The sequence below is a fragment of the Silurus meridionalis genome, chromosome 1, assembly GCF_014805685.1.
Source record: "Silurus meridionalis isolate SWU-2019-XX chromosome 1, ASM1480568v1, whole genome shotgun sequence".
In the NCBI taxonomy this organism is placed as follows: Eukaryota; Metazoa; Chordata; class Actinopteri; order Siluriformes; family Siluridae; genus Silurus; species Silurus meridionalis.
The window spans coordinates 30,829,958-30,841,855 of NC_060884.1; the positions used below are offsets into that span (position 1 = coordinate 30,829,958).

The 11,898-nt window shown below is 39.9% G+C and overlaps 1 protein-coding gene across 3 annotated transcripts in view; it reads right to left on the reverse strand.

Moving 5' to 3' along the window:
* nbeal1 (neurobeachin-like 1) overlaps positions 1–11,898 on the reverse strand; it is a 67,512-nt gene that overhangs the window by 50,316 nt on the left and 5,298 nt on the right. For 2 of the 3 annotated variants that reach the window (XM_046846409.1, XM_046846396.1), the window contains exon 2: positions 9,683–10,008. In XM_046846409.1, the coding sequence (XP_046702365.1) occupies positions 9,683–9,733 (51 nt within the window). In that variant the 5' untranslated portion in view covers positions 9,734–10,008. Of the gene's footprint in view, positions 1–188; positions 761–9,682; positions 10,009–11,898 lie in introns of those variants that run through there. The other variant, XM_046846403.1, reaches the window with a different exon arrangement.

Below are 11,898 nucleotides of genomic sequence, written 5' to 3' on the forward strand. Positions count from 1 at the left end.
CGAGAGAGAGAGAGAGAGAGAGAGAGAGAGAGAGAGAGAGAGAGAGAGAGAGAGAGAGAGAGAGAGAAAGCATGATAGATAGAGAGAGAGAGAGAGAGAAAGAGATGGGGGAAAGAAAACACTTATTACAATAAATGACATATTACTTTACACTACATCAAAGACACTCCATATGATTTCATACACACCTCATACACACGTCTCATGCTGGTTGCACCGGAATAAATGTTATGCTCCTGGTTTCATTTCAGGTCTAATTAAAGACTGGCAGTGATGTCACACTACGTCTGTCTGTGATTGGCTAAGTGATCATTTTGAATCGTAAATGAAGCGTACCTCGCCTCTGATAGAGAAACTTTTTTTTTTTACACCTAAAATGTGGATTTATTTAGTTTAGTAACTGTTTAGTGGGTGTGAAGGTTTCACTTATCTCCACCCAGGTGTGTGTGTGTGTGTGTGTGTGTGTGTGTGTGTGTGTGTGTGTGTCAAAGAACAGGTTTGACAGCATCCAACAAGGGCTCGTGAGTGTCAATCGCATTCCTGGGATTCCAGAAAAACGGACGACAATTTTCAGAACAGGGATGTATATATTCAATGTCAACGAATGCGGTTATCGATTAGTTGGTCTTTTCAAGTTATGGGTTTGCGTGCTGGCTAGATAACATGGCCGCTTGCAAAATAGTAGATAGTTCGGGGTCAACAGACAGCAGGAAAAAGTGTGCGTCCCAAGTCATGGAAGCATTTTATAATAAACACAACAAAGAAAACTGTACCTGGAAGTTTGTGTGGGATGGAAGTTCCACAGTGATGCACGAGCACGTGAAAAGAAAACACTGGTGTCACGGATGAAGGCGAAACATCAGTACGTAAACAGAAACTGTTTAATCCTCATCATGTGTTCATGGTGTAGTTTAATGAAGTGTTATTGTGTAAACTGTTTGCTTGTAACTTCAGGATCAACATCAGGTTGAGCAATCAGTTCGCTCGCATAGCGTTGATTCAATTAAACCGGTGCAACACTAAATCTATAAGCATCGAATAACAACAGCAGTAAACGTTCACAATTGTAGTCACTGTTGTGGTTTTAAGCGAATGTTTATGCATTTGTACACCAATGCGTATTTTTTTTTATTTATTTTTTATAATCGAGGCTGTTACTCGCTGCGTTTCTCCGTTTTATTCTCTTTTTATAGCGTTTGTCTGCTACAACAGTAAAATTCTGATTTTAAACGTGATTCACTGCGGCTTTACTAAGTTCAAATGCTTGTTTTCAATGTTTGTATATTTAATTTATGCATAAATCATTCAAATATTATACAAATGTTAATTAATTATATATTCTAGATGCTTATATCTTCACAAATGAACAAAATGTGTATTTTTTTTTTAACAAAAATTGTCAAAACAATGTTGTATTATATTTTATATTGATTACTTTAAAGCCTCGTTGTCAACTTGCCATCTGCAAAATATAATACAAATGTTGATTTACACACATTGCTTCACAATTTCGAGTGAATTTGTTCAACAAGCAGCTACTGTAAGCTTTAAAATGTCTAAATTACATATAATTACACTCAATATGTGTCTTTTGCATTTCTTAAGTTCACTTTTATACATAAATACCTGAATTAGGGTTTAATATAGTTATAATAAGCAACATGTTATTATATTATAAAATTATTGGGATGAAATAATAATAATAATAATAATAATAATAATAATAATAATAATAATAATAATACAAATAAATAAATAAATAAATAAATGAATCCAGACAATATTTTCCTGTTCGGTCTCCAGTGAGATGCATCTCTACCTCTGCCATGTTAATCTTTATTCTATGTGATATTGAGAAAGCGCTCAAGAAATGAATCTACAAATCAAACGGTCACATGTTAGTGCTCACTTTATAATACAAACGCAAATATGTAAAAAAAACTATGCATTTGTGTGTGTGTGTGTGTGTGTGTGTGTGTGTGTGTGTGTGTGTGTGTGTGTGGTTTCATAGATTCTTCCGGGATGAGGTCATTACAGCTGCCCATCACAGCTTGTGTGTGTGTGTGTGTGTGTGTCAATGCCAACAGACATTCAAAATCATCTTACAAGTGCAGAGTATATGTGTGTGTGTGTGTGTGTGTGTGTGTGGCAGCACACAGATGACCAATGAGGTTTTGGGCTAGGCATTAAGAACACACCCTGCTTATTTTAAGACTACACAACTCATGCTGCATTACAGAGCACCACTGTGTGTGTGTGTGTGTGTGTGTGTGTGTGTGTGTGTGTGTGTGTGTGTGTGTTTACACATTAAACCAACATCAGTATCCTGAATACTGTAATTACATCATGTTTCTGTCGCTACTGCTCCACTAACTCACTGTGTTGTTCAGGATTCAGATTTTAATCCACTTTTTCCATGAATGGATTTATTTCATGTGTATGTGTGAACTCTGCTTCAGTTGGAAAGTGTTTTAAATAATCTATAAAAAGATCCGAAATCGTCGCTTATTGACAACAGAGCTTCCAAACCTCAATCTGAAGTCAGATCCACCCAATTGTATAGAACGATATCTTTCCTTCACTTGAACCAGAAGATCCAAACCTGTTCAGGGTTAAGGGCCTTGCTCGAGGGCCCAGCAGTAGGAGCTTGGTGATACCGATATTTGAACTCACAACCTTCCGATCCAAAGTCCAATACCTTCGTCACTAAGCTCAGAGCACACGGCATGCATTTCTTATCAAATCAGTTTACACATATAACCAGTCAGACAGGCACGCAGAGCGAAAGAACCAACAGTGGGAGGGGTGTGGCTTTGTCTAACACACACACACACACACACACACACACACACACACACACACACACGTACACACGTACACACGTACACACGTACACACGTACACACGTATACACGTACACATACACACAGAGAGAAACCAGAGGTGCGGCTAGTGTTCACTGCATATGACTTTACTGTGACACTTACAATATTTATAGATCAAACAGAGAGACCCAGAGATAGACAGTGTGAGACACAGAGACAGAAGGAAAGAGAGAAAGAGAATGACAGAGGTAAAGAGATGCAAGGTTGCTTTACGTCATTTTTGTCCGACTCTCTGTCTTTTTTCTGTCATTCTAGATCTTCGTTTCTGTCTCTGTCAATCAAAGAGAGAGAGAGACAAACAGAGAGAAAAACAAAGGTTTTGAGACAAAAAGAAAGATGAAGAGAAATAGAGACAAAGTTACCTTTGAGACAGTATGTGACTTTATATCTGTCTCCAGCTCTATATTCTTTGTCTCCATCTTTTACTCTATATCCCTGTTTCTCTCTGTCTTTCACTCCATATATGTATTTCAGACTATACCACTGTCTCTCTCTGTTTTTGTCACTATATCTCTGTCTTTTGCTATCCATCACTCTATATCTATCTTTGCTCGATTTGTAATTCTATCTCTGTCTTTTGCTCTATCGTTCACTGTATATCTCTGTCTTTTGCTCTATCGTTCACTGTATATCTCTGTCTTTTGCTCTATCGTTCACTGTATATCTCTGTTTTTTGCTCTATCGTTCATTATATATCTTTGTCTTTAACTTTATATTCCTGTCTCTCTATCTCTATTGTCTCTCTATCACTCTATATCTGTCTTGCTCTCAGTCTCTCCCTATGCGTCACTTGATTGCTGTCTGCACGTCAATCGTTGTCTTTCTCTCTGTCTTTCTTTCTCAATCTGTTAGTTCTAAAAATATTCTGAGAGCCACCGTAGTCATGGGTTATGAACACTCACTGATATGAATGAGTAAGAGATAACACTCACTGCACCTCTGGTTTTACTGTGTGTGTGTGTGTGTGTGTGTGTGTGTGTGTAGTCTGACATCTCCACCAGTCTTACGAAACATTTCAAACCAAGGGGGAGCTGGAGATCTTCATGCTACTGCGTCCATATGAAGACATGGGATGGAGACACATGGATTGTGTTTGGATGGAAATTGATTATCAAATAGAGTGTTATTAAACCTCTCTCTCTCTCTCTCTCTCTCTCTCTCTCTCTCTCTCTCTCAATTCAGATTGCTTTAATGGCATGAAAACATTTTGTGTCACTGAAGCAGTAAGAACAAAGATATTGATTGAGAACAACTAAAGAACATCCAAAGCAAGTAGCATTTGTATAGAAATAACACAATAGTATTAGAACTATTAGTATAAGATATAAAAGATATACAGAAATGGACAGAGTAAAACAAATAAATACAGTGACGCTTCAGGCTTCAGTATAAAACAATGCAGAAATGAGAACATAAGAACAGTTGGTAAAAGTGCCACTGAAGGAAAGTGCAAAAAATATATACAAAAATAAAAGTAAAAAATAAGTAAAACTACAGTTACACACACACACACACACACACACACACACACACACACACACACACACACACACACACACACACACATTCCATCTCTCACTCTGTACCTCTCATTTTCCCTCTGTCCTGTAAGGGTCATGAGAAGGAAGTGGAGCAAACACACAGCATGAGATCAAAGGTCTGCTGACAGTCAACACACACACACACACACACACACACACACACACACACACACACAGCTGGGCTGCTATCTCCGTCTCCGCAAATAAATTGGACGTCTTTGAGTGCAGTAGCATGACATTTTTTCCCTTCACCTAAACTAGGAGACCCAAACCAGCATGATAATACCCCTCTGCTTTATCTGCACAAATGTCCATCAAATCTTGATTTTTTTTTTGTTTTGAAATTGTGTCTATATAGTGTGTGATCGAGTTCATGAGTGCATAGTTTTTCTCTCTCACTTCATCACTTTCTGCATCTCTCTCTCCATCTTTTTCTGTCTCTAGCTTTCTCTCTCTCTCTCTCTCTCTCTCTCTCTCTCTCTTTGTATGTCTTTCTCTGTCCTCTCTCTAACTCTTTCTGTCTGTCTCACACACACTGCATCGGTCTGTCTCTCTCTCACGCTGTCTCTATATCTTTCTATATAGCTTTCTCTGTATCTGTCTCCCTCTCTTTCTCACTCTCAATCTCTTAATGTCTCTCTTTTAAACACTCGTCGCTCTATGTGTAAATATAATGGATGAATATATGAGTGTGTGTGTGTGTGTGTGTGTCCATGTTCTCTTTCTTCAATAAAACACAAATGTACTTTCACTTTTTAGTTGAAGCTGTGGTTAAAACACGCCTGACAGGAACCCTGACCCTCCCCAATTCCAGCCATGTTAATGTTTAAGAGAGAAGAACTCGAGTTCGTGGAGAGCGTCAGGGACGTCAGGTGATTCGGTTTTATCTGTAGATCGCGTTCAACAATGGACATTGTCCTGAAGCAGCTTTACTGAGATAAAGAGGTTATAAAATATGAGTTTATATGTTACTATCTGTACGTTTACCCTGAATTAACAAGCCAGTGGTGAAGAAACCTTAAGAGGAACCAGACTCAAAAGGGGAACCTCATCCTCACCTGGGTGACACCCTGAATGTCCATTCATTAAAGTATCAGTGTTCGTGATGTGATGGGCATTTAAACACAAAACACAAATTTACTGCTAGTTTAGTGGTTTAGATATCGGACTTTGAAACGGAAGGTCACGACTGTGGCAAGGAAAAACTCCCTTAGACGTTATGAGGAAGAAACCTTGAGAGGAACCAGACTCAAAAGGGGAACCCATCCTCATTTGGGCGACATCAACAGTGTGATTATAATCTTTAAAACAATACAGAACAATGGAGTGTGAAATAACATGGGCACTGAAAAGTGAATTAGTCCAATTCCATTCTCATAGTTGTTGAGTTGCTCAGTAACTTCATGGATCTTTAGGTTGATCATGTGGAACCAACCACATTCACAAAGTGGCCTCCAGCTAAAAAGAACTCCAGCGTCAGGATGAATCAGGCGGATCCGAATAGACGAAAGGGGCAGAAGCACTAATCACTGGTGCTTCTTTATCTAACCTCGACTTTTTCTGAGGTAAAAATTTAACCAGTGTATACATTAGATCATTTTTATCCACTTTTTTTTTACTGACTTTACACAATTCCAGTGTTTCTAGTGTGCAACCTGGTGCTTCAGCTTACTAGCGCTCATGGATTCCTCCTGCTCGCACCACAGACACGTCAAAACAGGGATACAATAAAGAGATTAGCAGGAACTGAAGTGACCTGTTTTTAAAAAGTTCTATAGACTTACTTTATCGTGATAACCATTAGAAACACACATTTATATACTGGGTTGTGGTCGTATTAATAGACTTTATCTAAACCCAACCTTTTCTGAGGTAAAAATGTAGCCAAAGTGTGAAAATTTGATCCTTTTCATCCACTTTTTTACTGACTGAATGCAAATCCAGCGTTTTCAGTTCGCATTCTGGCGCTTCGCTAACTAGCGTTTGTGTAGTTCTCTTCCTAGCACCACAGACATATCAAGGAAACACTAGAAATTAGCTAGAACTGAGGTAAAATTAACTTTTTAGGTCCTACGGACTTTAGGAAAAAACATAAGGAACATACCGTATTTTCCGGACTATAAGCCGCTACTTTTTTCCCACGTTTTGAACCCCGCGGCTTAAACAACGAAGCGGCTTATTTATGAATTTTTCCTGGGTTTTTCCCGGTTTCACAAACTTCAAGACAAAAAACTTCCACCGATGGAGATTTTTAAACGCACGACGATGCCAAAAGATCAACTCCAAAGAGAAATAGTTGTGAAAGGAAGGAGGAAGACAGAGAACAATGACTTTCTTGGTCGGCTACTGTTTAGATACAAGCCGTTGTAACGCGTTGAGTCAGGGTGAAGGGAGAGCTCGCTAACTCCAGTTACAACAGAAATCATATAAGCACAGACAGGTTTCCAAAACTCGTGCTTTTTTATTTTTCTTGGCAACAGCGTTACGGGTTAGTCAAAGAAACTTAGAAATGAGCATCAGAAAATAATAAGGACATATTCCTCGGTCTTGCACACATGCAGTAGTAGCGGAAAAATGCCGCGCCAGGCTGTTCCCAATATACCGCTATGCTCCTAAAAGAAGCGCAACATATTTCACCCGTTACACCGTGTTACAGACACTGTCTTTTGTTAAAGCCTGTGTAAAGTTCATTAGTTTCAATGTACACATGTGGCTTATAGACAGGTTATGTTTAAAATAAAAATCTTTGTCAAATTCAGTTGTTCAAATTATATATGGGTGCGCTTTATAGTCCGGAAATTATGGTACATTAATATACTGGTTTATGTCTGTATTAATGGACTTCCATGGCTAACATTTGTAAGTCGCTTTGTAAGTCTGCCAAAAGCTACAAAAAGGTCATTTTTGCATTAAACGCTGCGCTGTGTATTTTCTAATGATGATTTGTTACAATTCTACAATTCTAAGGGGGTGGAGCATCTCGAACACTATTGGCTGTTGTACAAATCACTCAAGTGTTGCATCATAGCGTCGGTCGATCCAGCCACAGCGCTGTAGCGATTTAAAATAATACACTAGAACACGTGTTGGGTGTGTTTCCTGCCAGACCCCTGCGATCTGATATTAAACTGAAGGGCAGGATTATGTTTATGACATTTCTCGCTTTTAAGGTTAAGCTGAGATTCGATTGAAAAACACGAGACGCAGAAAGGTCAGGCTCCAGACGCCGTGCTCGTGTTCGTAAGGGCATTCGAGTTTTCCCGAGATAAAGACTGCGCTGCTCAGGAAATGCACACTGCTGCCTTTTGGAAGGTTTTCAGGTTGTTCAGACCTCAGAGCTGTGAGATCAGACCACAACTATAATCGCCGATCTGATACTTAATTTTAACTTAATTTTAGTAACGGAGATTGATGGGGCCAATCTGAACGACGCCGGTCGTGTACGTCAAAATTGGAGTCACAAAATCAGAAGACGAATCCGATCTGATCTGATACGATTTAAAGCTTTACACTCAGCAACAGGTCAAATCAAAGGTCAAATTAGAGGTTAAATCTGAGCTGATACAATTAAAAGCGTAGCACTCAGCATCAGGTCAAATCCGAGGTCAAATCCAATTTAGACACTCACGCACACGCACGCCGCACACGCACACTCACACACACACAAATCTGCAGTCACTAACTTCAAGTGCTCTGCTGGCTCATACAGGAGTTCAAAGTGATAGAACATATGAAAGTCCTTGTGTGTGTGTGTGTGTGTGTGTGTGTGTGTGTGTGTGTGTGTCTCTGTAAGAGAGAGTGTACAAAACTGTCTTGCAACCTCCCTGTCTAAGCAGGTAAACGACTCGGACTAACATACAATTTATGAACAGCCCGCCAGTCCTGTCCGTTATCTGCCACAAGCTCCGCCCCTTTCTGTTCCATGGACTTGTTCGGTAAACATCATCGTCCTGCCGTTGTTGCTGTACTCTGTGTGTGCGTGTGCGTGCGTGCGTGCGTGCGTGTGCGTGCGTGCTCGCGTAACAAACTTTACTGTGCCATAACGAAACACATCGGCTACAATGCAGAAGTGAGAATTGCCTTCGCAAACTCGCTTACTGCATGAAGAACAAACCCTCTGTCTCTCTCTCTCAGACACTCACACTCACACACACACACACACACACACACACACACACACACACACACACACACACACTCAGCGTGAGAACAATCTCTAGTTTCTCTACTTCCTCAAAATAAACTAAGAGAACCAAAAGCCCCGCCCCAAGAGTTTGTACCCCCTACATTGAAGAGCTGGACTCACATATGGGCCAAATCAAATGATATTTCAATAAGCTGCTGAAGACATGAGTGGAAAAGCAGGCTGATCGACTTTAATCCATATAACCTGAGAATTACCAGGACTTTTTTATATACACAGTAATATAATTTTTTATATAACATTTTATATATATATATATATATATATATATATATATATATATATATATATATATATATATATATATATATATATATATATATATACATATATATAACATTATGTGTTATTAAAAATAAAGATAGGCATCAATGGCATTTTTTTCTTATATATGGCATGGCCAGGTCGAAGACCTCCATGGGCCAACCATAGCAGGTCCTAGTTTGGGCATCTCTTTCCAAGACACTACCAATCATGAGATCACATGGTCACTACAAGCCACAAGGTCATCTGAATGACATAAAACCCCCAGCCTAATCTAACAGCGAGTGTACAGGTACCTGCCCCCTTACAAAAATGCATTTCATACCGATCTATTCACCGTGTTACGTTCCACACATGCTTTGTACATGCTTTCACTATCATATGATCAAACTGCTGCATGTGAGCATACCAAGACTGCGAAAGAAAATGATAGATCTTAGCTTGCTTTTGCTGCTCTCAAATCCAGCACTGAAATCCGCCGTGGTGCACAGATCCGGCAATTAAAACCGTCCGTGTGGAAACATAGCAAAAGTTTCGTTTGGTGTCCTGATGATTTACGTCGTTTAAAACACCGTAATTACTTTAAAACATTTACAAGAATATTTTGTCTTCATGCTCAATGTTGAGAAAGTTTTCACTAATAATAATAATAATAATAAACATACATTTGCATAAGGCCTCCATCTTTGTGCATGTTAATTAGAGTAATTAGAAGCATGAAACGTATTCATTGAAGGAACGTTGACAAGCACACACACATATATATACTTTCACTCGGGACACTTTACCTTGTTGCAGTACAACATCCACACCTCGTACAGTCGCTCGTTCGATGCCATTGTGCACGCTGGGGTGTGTGTGTGTGTGAGGGAGATCCCAGCATGTAGGCACGGATATTCACGAGGTAAGTGGGCAGGGTGGCTCCCGCATGGTCCGGGCAGCTCTGCGGCGAACTTCTCATGAGACGGTGCCTCTGGGTGTTAAAAGCTCATCTCTCACTCTCTTTATCGTCTCTTTCTTTGTGGTGTAAATGTGTGATATTTAATGAAGCAGTGTGAAGTCCAGACACGAAGTGCAGACACGAAGGATGGGAATTCCGGATGTTTCCTTCCACCTGAAAAAAAAAAGGAAAACAGAACAATCGTGTGTTATTTACGCATCGTTATGTGATATACACTATATGGATAAAATCATTGGTCTTTTCCTGGTTTTTCTTTTATTCCCCAAACTTTTCCCACTACCCAGATAACCCAGATAAGCCTTTGGATGCACGAGCATTGAATCTTCCCTTCAGACCCAAACCTGCATGACAATGTGCAAACCCAGCTTCATGAAGATCTGATTTCCATGGGTTGGAGTGGAAGATCTCCTGCTATAGAGCTCTGACATCAACCCTATTAAAAATATAAACTGCACTCCAGGCCTCTTCACCTCACCTACATCAGTACCTTACTTTACATACACCTTGTGGCTGGACAAATCTCCACAAAATGTAGTGGAGCATCTTTCTAAACATGGGATGGGATGTTCCTACGAATCTAAACTAGGAGGTGCTTTTTGCCTCCTGCCTTGAATCGGCTCGAAACTATTATTTATAGCCGCAGATTCCTGATGATCAGGCACAACCTGCTGAACAACAGCCCTTATAATAGAGGTACCAACAATGGGACTGTTCCAAAAGATATAATTAAGGCACCATTATATAATATTAATGCATTCCTTAGGGATGACAACCAGGACATCTCTTTCGATACGGCTCTCACGTTTAACATTTCCTGCAACTAACAAACAGAACATGTTCCTTTATACGAGGAAAGGTTTTAAGACTAGTTCTGCAACACGCCAACAGATGGCAGCACAATGCTGCTCGCAGAGTCACAGAAAGCACCGAGCTCAATAAGTCAGTGGGCCAAAAGACATCTTAATGTGTCCATCAGGAGCAGTGCGACTATTTAGACCACGTGTGCACCTTGCCACCGAACTCTCCGTTCTTCGTGCTTAAAGACGGCGCTGCGGCGGCGCTTTAATCCTGTCTGGCTCTCTGATCCCCCTCTGTTCAAATAGATCGGCTTCCAAAGCTTCAAGCCCAACGTTCTGACAGACTTTTTAAAGCTGGACTTCATTGGTTTATTTTTTTAAGTAGTCATTTTATTGGTGTTTCGTTTGCCTTTTTGTTTTGATGACAGAAAAAGAATACTACAGAATACAGAATATTGTGAAACAAACGTGCGTCTGCATAAACATCATCAACATGAAACAAAGAGCATGAAACCAGAGAAGATGCACAAACAAGCTAAAGGCAAAAAAGTGGCGTGTGGCGTGAATGCGGCGGCTGCCAAAAAGTGTGGAAACACAGAGTGTTTTATGGTTTTGGAAACATACATACATGGTCTTTTTGTTTCTATCCGGTATTGGACAGTGAAAGACTGGATAAAAGTGTGAACAGAAGAATCCACATGCTACGTTTTTGTCTTGAAGGACTTGTGTAAGACAGAGTACAGGAGAGACGATATTAGCAGGCTACCTCACCCCCCTAATCAAACATGGAGGTGGAAGCTTAATGGTTTGGGGTTGTTTTGGAGCAGGAAAGCTTGGAGACTTATTCCAGGAAAAAGAACCAACATGGCAACCATTCCAGACCTCAACACCATGCAATTCCATCTTGCTGTTGTGTGATTTAGTGTGTTATCTATCATGGAATGACCTTCCTAGTCACTGCACTTAAATACTTTTGAACCAACCGACAAACCAACCTGAGGATGACTAAACACATCGCACATATTTCCCATGATTCAGGGAGAAGTGTTCCTTCAGCGAAATCCTTTTCACTGCAGAGGAAGTTTTAAATCTGAAGCGGGCATTCATCCCATAATCGCTTTTAAATGAAAGCTCCTCAGAAGACATCTGCTATCCGAATGGGACAGATCCTAAATTGGTCGCCAAAAAAAAAAAAAAAAAGTGCTTGCGTGATGAAATTTGTGCATATGGACGTGGACAAATGTGT